The 12,008-nt window shown below is 31.0% G+C and overlaps 1 protein-coding gene across 1 annotated transcript in view; it reads right to left on the bottom strand.

The window, feature by feature from the left end:
* LOC139484154 (collagen alpha-1(I) chain-like) overlaps positions 1-11,799 on the bottom strand; it is an 83,775-nt gene extending 71,976 nt beyond the window's left edge. Inside the window, exons 1-10 of the mRNA XM_071267886.1 lie at positions 11,595-11,799; positions 6,750-7,250; positions 3,783-3,809; positions 3,159-3,176; positions 2,622-2,639; positions 2,176-2,229; positions 1,596-1,613; positions 1,059-1,076; positions 615-704; positions 31-48 (exon numbers count right to left, since the gene is read on the bottom strand). Coding sequence (XP_071123987.1) covers positions 31-48; positions 615-704; positions 1,059-1,076; positions 1,596-1,613; positions 2,176-2,229; positions 2,622-2,639; positions 3,159-3,176; positions 3,783-3,809; positions 6,750-7,250; positions 11,595-11,799 — 967 coding nt within the window. The remainder of the gene's footprint in view (positions 1-30; positions 49-614; positions 705-1,058; positions 1,077-1,595; positions 1,614-2,175; positions 2,230-2,621; positions 2,640-3,158; positions 3,177-3,782; positions 3,810-6,749; positions 7,251-11,594) is intronic.
* Between the last annotated feature and the right edge of the window lie 209 nt (positions 11,800-12,008).

Genomic DNA, 12,008 nt, shown 5'->3' with positions numbered 1-12,008 from the left:
CAATTGGCATGGACGGAAGATGATACATACCAGCGGTTCCGTCTGCTCCTGAAAGTAAGATGATAAGATATGACAGTATAATTACAATACTATAAAACAATCTGTTTAAATAGATCTTTAACTTTTACTTGTTATAGTGGTTTGACAGGTATCATATTCTTATTTTCTGCCAATATTTCAGATAACTATCTTCTATTGATTCATTTGTATTCATAGGAATGGGATGGTTGATTTCGCGGGAAATTGTGAACAACGAATTTTATCGTTCAAAGAAATACACATTAGTAAGGGTTGTGTATCAACGTTGATAAAACCACTATATTAAATATCCACGAAAACACAATGTGACATCAATAACGAAAGTGTGTACCCTTGAAAATTAGACGAATTCACAGTATGCGTTATTTGCAAACTCAACAGACAAACTACAGTGTTATTGGTGGGGTTGTTAAAAACAATTCTTTAAATGATTATTTTTGTTTTAAGTGAATGAAAAGTTTGATCAAAATGTTGATAAAACGTATTCATTTTTAAATGATTTATTTGTGCCTTGTGAGCAAATACGATTAATTGTAACTAGAATGCATTTGATGTACACGAATGTTGATACATACCAGTCTTTCCCTCAGGTCCGTGAGGTCCTTCGGGTCCTTGAGGTCCGTCGGGTCCTTGAGGTCCGTCGGGTCCTTGAGGTCCTGGTCCTCCTGCAAGTCAGAGATAATATAATGTCATCCTTATAATACTTTTAATAGAAATTTTATTTTCAAGAACCTAACATTGGTATGAATTAAAGTTGTAAAATGTGTACCATAATCGTCGTGTATATAAACATTTGTATGCGTCTTGAAAATACGTGAACAGCTATTAAAAAATGTTATCTAAAGATTTAAACGGGTGATTTGAAAGCAATGTTTTAAAAGGTTTGTAATGATTATAATGTTTACATATAATTGCAAGTAGTTTGTTCAACCAAAGAAAACTTAAATGTGTATTTGCAAGCATTATAGATACTGTGCAAACAGGTTGCAATTGGCATACACACACAAGTTGATACATACCATCGGCTCCGTTTGAACCTGAAAGTGAAGGAAAATAAGATAGCAAAAGTACAATAATATAAAAACTATCTTTGTACTTGTATAAGTGACCGACAAGTATCATATTATTCTATTCTTTCAATATTTCAGATCATTATCTTCTATTGTATCATTTGTACTTGCAAGGATGGTATGGTGATTTCGAGGGTATACATGAACCGCGAATTTTATTGTTCAAAGAAATACACATGTTTCAGGCTTGTATACAAAACGTTGTCAAAATCACTATTTTAAATATCCACGAAAATATATTATGACTTCAATTAACAAATGTTTGTATGCGGCTTGAAAATTGAACAATTATCCTAAAATGATATCTAAGGAATTAAAGAGATGATTTGTACGCCATGTTTCAAAAGGTTAGTTATTATAACAACGATGTTGAAATATAATTGCAAGTAAATTCTTTAACCACAGAAAAGTTAAATGTTTATTTGCAAGCATAACCGACACAGTGCAAACAGGCTGCAATTGGCATGGACGGAAGATGATACATACCAGCGGTTCCGTCTGCTCCTGAAAGTAAGATGATAAGATATGACAGTATAATTACAATACTATAAAACAATCTGTTTAAATAGATCTTTAACTTTTACTTGTTATAGTGGTTTGACAGGTATCATATTCTTATTTTCTGCCAATATTTCAGATAACTATCTTCTATTGATTCATTTGTATTCATAGGAATGCGATGGTTGATTTCGCGGGAAATTGTGAACAACGAATTTTATCGTTCAAAGAAATACACATTAGTAAGGGTTGTGTATCAACGTTGATAAAACCACTATATTAAATATCCACGAAAACACAATGTGACATCAATAACGAAAGTGTGTACCCTTGAAAATTAGACGAATTCACAGTATGCGTTATTTGCAAACTCAACAGACAAGCTACAGTGTTATTGGTGGGGTTAAAACAATTCTTTAAATGATTATTTTTGTTTTAAGTGAATGAAAAGTTTGATCAAAATGTTGATAAAACGTATTCATTTTTAAATGATTTATTTGTGCCTTGTGAGCAAATACGATTAATTGTAACTAGAATGCATTTGATTTACACGAATGTTGATACATACCAGTCTTTCCTTCAGGTCCTTGAGGTCCTTCGGGTCCTTGAGGTCCTGGTCCTCCTGCAAGTCAGAGATGATATAATGTCATCCTTATAATACTTTGAATAGAAATTTTATTTTCAAGAACCTAACATTGGTATGAATTAAAGTTGTAAAATGTGTACCATAATCGTCGTGTATATAAACATTTGTAAGCGTCTTCAAAATACGTAAACAGCTATTAAAAAATGTTATCTAAAGATTTAAACGGGTGATTTGAAAGCAATGTTTTAAAAGGTTTGTAATGATTATAATGTTTACATATAATTGCAAGTAGTTTGTTCAACCAAAGAAAACTTAAATGTGTATTTGCAAGCATAAAAGAGGGACGAAAGATACCAAAGGGGCAGTCAAACTCATAAATACTGTGCAGACAGGTTGCAATTGACATACACACACAAGTTGATACATACCATCGGCTCCGTTTGATCCTGAAAGTGAAGGAAAATAAGATAGCAAAAGTACAATAATATAAAAACTATCGTTTTACTTGTATAAGTGGCCGACAAGTATCATATTATTCTATTCTTTCAACATTTCAGATAATCTCTTCTATTGTATCATTTGTACTTGCAAGGATGGTATGGTTGATTTCGAGGGTATTCGTGAACCGCGAATTTTATTGTTCAAAGAAAAACACATGTTTAAGGCTTGTATACAAAACGTTGTCAAATTCACTATTTTAAATATCCACGAAAATATATTATGACTTCAATTAACAAATGTTTGTATGTGGCTTGAAAATTGAACAATTATCCTTAAATGATATCTAAGGAATTAAAGAGATGATATGTACGCCATGTTTCTTAAGGTTAGTTATTATAACAATGATGTTGAAATATAATCGCGAGTAAATTCTTTAACCACAGAAAAAATAAATGTTTATTTGCAAGCATAACCGACACAGTGCAAACAGGCTGCAATTGGCATGGATGGAAGATGATACATACCAGCGGCTCTGTCTGCTCCTGAAAGTAAGATAAGATATGACAGTATAATTACAATACTATAAAACAATCTGTTTAAATAGATCTTTAACTTTTACTTGTTATAGAGGTTTGACAGGTATCATATTCTTATTTTCTGCAAATATGTCAGATAACTTCTATTGATTCATTTGTATTCATAGGAATGGGATGGTTGATTTCGCGGGAAATTGTGAACAACGAATTTTATCGTTCAAAGAAATACACATTAGGAAGGGTTGTGTATCAACGTTGATAAAACCACTATATTAAATATCCACGAAAACACAATGTGACATCAATAACGAAAGTGTGTACCCTTGAAAATTAGACGAATTCACAGTAGGCGTTATTTGCAAACTCAACAGACAAGCTACAGTGTTATTGGTGGGGTTGTTAAAAACAATTCTTTAAATGATTATTTTGTTTTAAGTGAATGAAAAGTTTGATCAAAATGTTGATAAAACGTATTCATTTTTTTTAATGATTTATTTGTGCCTTGTGGGCAAATACGATTAATTGTAACTAGAATGCATTTGTGTGACTTAGCAAGTATCTTAGATATATAGAAACAAAATGCAATTGATATTTACTAATGCCAATACATACCATCATCTTCTTTAGGTCCTTGTTGTCCTGAAAATAAGGGAAAAAATAAAATCAACATTCTATTTTTTAAATAATGATTCGAATTTTAAAAAGTAATGAAAGTAATTTGTTCAATCAACGAATGATTTGATATGTGCATTGGAAGCATATACTATACTGTGCAAACATAGCGAAATTGACAAACAGGAATAGTTATACATACCAGCAGGTTCTGATGGTCCTGGAATTCAGATAAGACCGAATATCATAATACAGTGACTAAATTAAATGTTCAACAAGGTATGCATGTTTTGTATTCTTGTAGGTAGACTTTGGCAAAACATAATTATTGAAGAAAAATACCCAATATTTTTTTCGATCATTACAAATTTTACCCCATTCATCAATACGGAGAAAACATTTTCTTTTTTGGTAAATTGAACAGACCAGCTATGATAAAGTTGCAGGAATTCAAAATATATGTTTTGCTTATTATTGTTCAAATGTATTACAGTATGTGAAGCATTTGATCATGTTATTTGGTACTTCAACTAAAAATTTCTTTTTCAAATGGTTAATGAGTCCGTTATAAGCATATACGATGAATTTTAACAAGATTCCATCTGATGTATACGAGTATTGATACATACCATCCAGTCGTGTAAGTCCCTGTTGTACTGGAAGAAAAAAAGTTGCAATGCCATGATTTTTTTCTATCAAAGACATGTTATTCTATTTTTTTAAAGCAAGTCTACAATTATCAGTGTTTCGAAATAAGGCGTTTTCATTTTGTTTCTTAATATTGTATGAGGAAATATTTCGTCGACGCATGAAACATTGTCCAGATGTAGTAAACTATTACCAACTTTGCAAGAAATTTCACACGTGTTCCGTATCACAGAAGTTTCCTGCTTGTGAATATTTTTTAAAATACAGTGGATCTATTGCAATGTAAACTATTTCCCTTAATAATGAGCTTTGTGTTTATGATATTAACGCATAGCATCTTTGTCAAAACTGTTTGCTTGATTGCTATCATTTTAAATAATACCTTAGCATGTGTTTGTTTTTTATGAGTATTTTTGATATCTTCTTAAACAATTTCCTAAACGGGATATTTTATCTATTTCCTTGAATAAGTGATCACCGCAAAGAATGTTACCTCTGATTTCTTTACTTATTGATATCAACCGAGATACTGTTTTTATTATTCTTTTTTCATTAATATCATCTCGAAATACTACCTTTGCTTTCTTGAACTATCGATCTAAGACAAAGAAATTACTATTGCTTTCTACCATCAAAGAAAAAATGCCTTTCTATCTTGCATCATTCATCTCCACAAAAATTACCTGTTTTCTTGTAACATTGATCACCTTAAGGAAAATTATCGCCTCGTCCTTATATTATTAATTTATAAATCACATTCCGTAGGTAATTGATCACAACAAAGAACTTTGTCTGAAATCTTGAATCATTGACCTTATCTCTTACCTTAAGCTAGCTTAACTATATCTCCAAGTTCACCAAGGAAAAGTAAAATCACAAAAATACTGAACTTAGAGGAAAATCTAATCGGAAAGTCCATAATCACATGGCAAAATCAAATAACAAAACACATCAAAAACGAAATGTGCCTTAGTTTTCAAGTATTATTGGTGTACCTCATTTAGAAAATGATCATGTCTCTTTTGTTATAAATCGCCAAATGACTTTATATTCGTAAAACCATTGATCTCATCGGAAAGTTACTTTTCATTAATGTATTATTGGTTTCATCTCAGAATATTACTTTTTTTTCGTGAATCATTGATCTCAGAAAAGAAAATAACCGTTACTTTATAGTATCATGATATCAACTCGGTACATTACATTTCTTCATTGTATCATTGCTTTGACAGAAACACACCTTTGCTTTATTTAATCATTGATCTAAGCAAAGAAAGTTACCAATAATTCATTGTATAATTTGTATCATCTAAGACGAAAATATCTTCTCTACTTTGTATCATAGATCTCATTTCGGAAATGACTTCTGCTGTCTCCAATCATTAATCCAATCTAGGAAGAATGACTTTTCAACTTTTAATCTTTGCATATCATGATTGCATTTGCTTTCTCTCATTGAAGCATATTAATCTTGCTCTCGTGTATACATGTAATGGATCTCACCAAAGATCATGGATCATTGATTTATTTAAGAACACTTATATGTTATAGTGTGATATTCATTACAGAAATTGACACATGCATTCAAGGACGGAAAAAAAGACGTCAGCAAAGAGAAAACTAAACACCAGTCTATCAAGCTGATAATTTGTGTCTTTCGAGGATTGTTCAGGATTTTTTTTAATTGCATGGTATCAAAACAAATTTTGATTTATATACCACTATTTTAGTAAGTCCTTATTACAAGCCAAAATTAGGCTTTCCGAATAAAGTTGATGTATAGTCTTCTGTGCATATATAAGATAGCAGACAGAACATTAAATTCAATTGAATTTACATGTAATGCTGAAAATATTCGTGTTTAGCCTTTTTTTCCAAAATATAATCTGAATAAGTAATTAAACATAAGTTACTAGGTGTTCCCTGATTAAAAAGGTGTTTATAATATGTGTTCGAAACTCAACAAAGAACTTGTGACACTATACGTGTATCTAAAATAAATATATTTGATAGAAAATATCTATATTATACCAATTCGGAGGGTTATTCTAGACATTCTAAACAATGATAATGAAAAAGTACAATTGTTTGACACATACAAATTACGCCAAAAATTATGATGTCTCATAACCGAGTCTTATTTTTAGTCAACGAAAAACGCATAACACAATGACATGTATGCATAACGTGAACAAACACATATATCTTAGAAATTTATTTTTCATTCCATGGTTCAAATTCATACTTTCCCAGTCATCATTAAGGGCTTTTTCAATAAAGTGAGACAGGTGTTTTTCTACAAACAAGTAATCTACTTACGATCTTTGGCATCACTGAAACTTTGTTTTTTAGTATCTGGAAACGTCTGTTTTGTTTCTGGTTCCTTTATTCTGTTCTTCAATGGAGCTGAATATATCTGTTTTCTCTCTGGCTTTTTTGAAATATAACCTGTATGTTTCATAGGAGCATGGGTTTTTTGTTTTGTTACCAGTTTATTTGATCTATAACTCGAATACTTCTTTTTTGTTACCAGTTTATTTGATCTATAACTCGAATACTTCTTTTTTGTGACCAGTTTTCTACGTCTGTATCTTGTGTTTTTAGCTGAAGCTGGATACGAAGGTTTTATTTCTTGCTTCTTTGATCTATATCTCGATCTGCGACTCGTTTGTTTCGAAGAATATCGATTACTATGCCTTATTCTTGATTTGTTTGATCTATACTGTGTTTGTTTCGAAGAATGTCCATATGTTCGTGTTAAACCTTGTTTCTTAAGTCTATAACTTGTTGGTTTTGATTTAGTCCGGTAAGAACTATGTGCTGGAATAAGAAACATTATAGATATAATGTAGATATTTATAACTATTTATAGAATAAGTAATCAAGAATTTAAAAAGAGAAAAATATTCACCGAGTGACTGAACAACAATTATTCACGAAAACGAGATGCACATGAGTAAATTATCTATGTTGTGTGGTCACGGTTGATTCGATATTTGAATTCATTGATTAGTTATCTTTCAATAAAAATATAAAACAACACGTTTAATAATTAATTGCGTCCGAAGCGCTTTTCTGGATTTACCTTCATCAGGAACGCTCAAAGCCAAACATTTGAAATCCGAAGATGTATAAGTACCGAAAATCGTTGAAGAGCTATATGTTAAAAATACCTAAAATAAATAGCCAAATTCATCTAGAGCCAACTTTGCCTGAGGGAGTTGAAACCTTAGTTTCATAATAATTTCAAAATTTATAAACGGACAATTTTAGTAAAGTTTGTTTAATCATGTCAGTACCAAAGCACTGACTACTGAGCTGATGATACCCTCGGGGACTGAAAGTCAATAACATTGACAATGGGATTTTTTGCAAAATTAAAGAAGAAAGTGAAAGAAACTACATTGATGCGACGTCATCGACCACGTCTTCACAACACCTATTGTTGTATACATCTGCTGAGTATTTCAAATGAGTTTATTCCCATGTGAAATTATAGGGCTTTTTTGGGGGAAATCATATAAGATTTATAGGGCTTTTTAGGGGGAAATCATATGAGAATTATTTTTGTATATTGCCTCATGCAAGCAATTAATTTCCGTTAGTCAATTTACAAAAATAATTCTTTTATGATTTGTCTATTTTGGAATACATGTATATGACTGGTCGAGAGGACTTCCGGTGGTACATGTTTACGTTGTTTATTTTTCGATAGATGACGTTTACCGAACTACTTTTTGTACCAATGTAAACAATCAGGCGGCGACATCACAATCCGGTGTAATGGACGCCTGCGCCTTTTCGTTTAACGTTTTTAACATTTTGTGTGAAAGTAATATAAACCTTTGATTGAAAGAGTATCTGAATAAATGATACTAATCATTTCTTGTCTTCATAATTACTTTTCTATATCAATAAGTAATTGTTGTAAAGTGTAGAACTGGATACAATTTTGCTTAGTGAATAACATGATCATGATAAAGTATAATAAACAAAACAGATCTTTAGTTTTGACTTCAAATTATTTTACGACCAAACATAACATTCGGGGAATAAGTGACGGTTTTGTTAAATTTCTTTAGACAAATTTGTCAGATATTATTTGTAAATTATTCAAATCAATCCGCTGATAGTACAGCAGCTGTAAAATGATCGACATTAAACAAAATCAGTTCAACAAAGGTGAAAACGGTACTAAAGGTCATTCATCTTAAACTTATTGCGAGGTTCAAAAATGTTTCCGAATGCCTTCGTTATAAATTGATTCAACGTATCTTATCTTATTTAATATGATTTCTAACCATTAACTAAAAAATTAGGAATGTGTCAAAGAGACAACCTGACAAAAGAGTAAAAAACAAAGCACGTGTTTGAAGAGAAATATTATTATTATATCATCTCGAGATTCCTTATAATAACCGATCTTTCAACAATACCTTTATACAATTTTATTTGTTGAAAGCCCAACAAATTCTGTTTAACAACCTACAAATTTCCAACCTCCACATGAAATAAGTACACATTCAATTTGACATTCCAGGAAATCGAAGTAAAACTCGGATGAAACCGTGGTAATAATTAAAACAAACTTGTTAAAGAGCAAAATCGGAATTTGTAAAATTTCACCCCTCACAATTTATTTTTTTTGAATTCCTTTAAATTTTTTTTATAAAATCATAACAGAAAAGCTTCGTAATCTGTTTCTGTTTAAAACATGAATCTTTTTATATCCTAATAAGTTGACTTGTCTCCGTTTGCCTTAAATTCAATATCCTGCTTTTTAGAAACAATGCTGACTTCTTATATCTATAATATGCATAATATATATTATTAGAAATTATATTAAATTCCTTACCAATTACAAATGCAAGACAAGCTACAAATATTAAAACCGTTGTAAACGTAAATCGTCTTGCCATTATATAACAAGACCAGTTGGTATGGTCTTCTAATGGTACGATAGAATTCTACAGTGTGCCGCTCTGTGTTATGCTGACAAATTGTAATTGTTTTGATTACTATCAAACATTGTATATTAGTTTACAACGTAACATATGTGTACCAAATATACGCCATACATACATTTAATCAATATTAGTGAAGTAAATTGAACTCTTCAACGAACTAATAATTAATGTCAATTTTTAACAAATGAAATGTGTGATTTTTTTTCATGCCAAAAGTTCAGACACGTTTGTAATGAACAGTAAAAACAAAAAAACAGACAAAAAAAAAAGGAAAATTCAAAATGGGATTACAAATGGCAAAGTTCGTACATTAGAACAGAGTGGAAAACAACTGTCTTAATCCTGAATGGTACAGGCATTTCCGTATGATGAAAATGATGGATTAAGCCTTGTTTATAGCAAGTTGAATCTTTAACTTTAATGACATTAGCGTAAAATGCCGTTAATCAACCACAATGTGAGAACAAAACAAAGAGACATAATATGTCAAAATGTCAAAATTTGGGGTAGAACAGTCGGATCGTAATTTTATATCAATCACTATAGAAACAAACAATTGTATCAACAAAGAAGGAAACACATAGCCTGTAGACACTCTATAGACAAAGAAAATAAGCAAAAATTAAAAACAAGAATACGAAAAATGATCATAGCACGAAAACACAATATAGAGATGTGATAAGACCGAGTCACGCCATGTACGAAAGGACATTTTTTTTTGTATTTAAGTGGCTGTGAGACACAATAGATACCTCTGTATATGCAAAGTGTTATGTTAGAGTACACATTTGTGTGTATGGGAGCATATAAATCTATGGTTATTTTGATCGCTATTAACCTCTGATGCGAGTATAAACTTCAAAAATATTCAAGTACAACTTTCTCTTAAGAAGAGAAAATATTCTTTTAAATTCGAAACCCCGACCGCACCATCACTATACGTACAAACACCCATCAAGTTCAATGTTTTAAATGACTTTTAAAAAGGATCAGGCCCATTGTTCTCCACGTAATTATTATGATCAAATCCGATAGTGATGCCGATTGTATAAGTCACATGTATATGTGTGAATTGTACGAATCACATCGGTTAACTTAAGGGCAAAGAGATGAGTATGCGAGTTTGCACCATGTATCTATTTTTTATTCATATATAATATCATATGGTCGCTAACATTCGATTCTCTACAAATAAAGAATAATTTCACATAAGTAAAAATACATAAATCATAATAAGATACATGTTTAAGTAGATATAGGAAGATGTGGTGTGAGTGCCAATGAGACAACTCTCCATCAAAAAAACAATTTAAAAAAAGTAAACCATTATAGGTTAAGTGTTCACATTAAACTAAACAAACAATAAAACTATTTCATTTATGAATCATAAGTTCTCTCATAAGTTAAATTACGTTTAAAATAATAATTAAAAGTAACACATATTTCTAATAAATAGTATACAATGTTTTCTCTCTTTAAATAAGTTTTAATGTAATAAAAAGATAGTATACATAAAAAGTTTCTTACCAACTATAATCTGTCTAATAAAAAACAATGTGCATCCGTAAGTAATCAAATAAAGTCTAGACGACGAAGCGCACGTCAAAGGCGTAACGTCATAAAACAGAAACGGGAAAATGTGTTATTCAAAAGAGCGCAACGTTACATTAGCACTTTCATAAATAAATAGTAAAAACTGTGTTTCGTATTCTTACAAGAATAAATGTATACGTTAGTTAAACAATTAATTAATAATTAACTTATATTTAAAATTTGAATATTTCAAATCTTACACTCCCCACAATGAAATTACCATATAATTTCTTAATACAGTTTGAAAAATGTAATACAAATTTGTCACCAATAAAAAATAGATCTATTTAGAACACTCAAGTCAGGATAGTTTGTTTATAAATCTGTGATTGACTAGTTTTGGCCACACAGCTACAGATATGACCATCACGGCTCCTTGTGACCTCGACTATTCTACCTAAAGGCCATTGTCCTCTCTGTATACGTTTATCAGCAACTAAAACAATATCGTCTATTTCAACGTCTCGTTGTTCCCTCTGCTATTTGTTTCTTTGCTATAGGGTAGGAAAGTATTCCATCAACCAACATTTCCAGAATTCATTTGCTAGGTGTTGTATTTGTTTCCACCATCATTTTGCATATATATCCTTTTTTTCAAACACACCTTGCGGTGTTGACGTGTTGCTCTTCATCAATGATGGCATATTTGGCGTTAAAACTGGTAAATCACGACAATCGTCACTTATTGCTGTTATCGGTCTATCATTCATAATACGCTCAGTTTCGGCCATAAATGGCAGTAATTGTTTATCGCTAAGTAGTTGTTGATTGATCAGTGGTTTAAAAATGTTCTTCGTTGAACGAATCATTCCTTCCCATGCACCACCGCGATGACTTGCATATATGGTGGATTTAATGTCCAATTAATGTCCTTGTGTATCATATAATTTGATATAATTTCTTTATTCCATTGTTCAATGTTTTTTTCGAATTTCGATTTCACAGCCAACGAAATTTGTTCCATTATCACTATAGACCTTTTCGGGAATGCCTTGTCTACTTGTAAAGCGTTGACAGG

Source organism: Mytilus edulis, chromosome 8 (assembly GCF_963676685.1).
Source record: "Mytilus edulis chromosome 8, xbMytEdul2.2, whole genome shotgun sequence".
Classification (NCBI taxonomy): Eukaryota; Metazoa; Mollusca; class Bivalvia; order Mytilida; family Mytilidae; genus Mytilus; species Mytilus edulis.
Note: the sequence above shows the minus strand (reverse complement) of the source record. Positions and strands in the feature narration are given on the sequence as shown.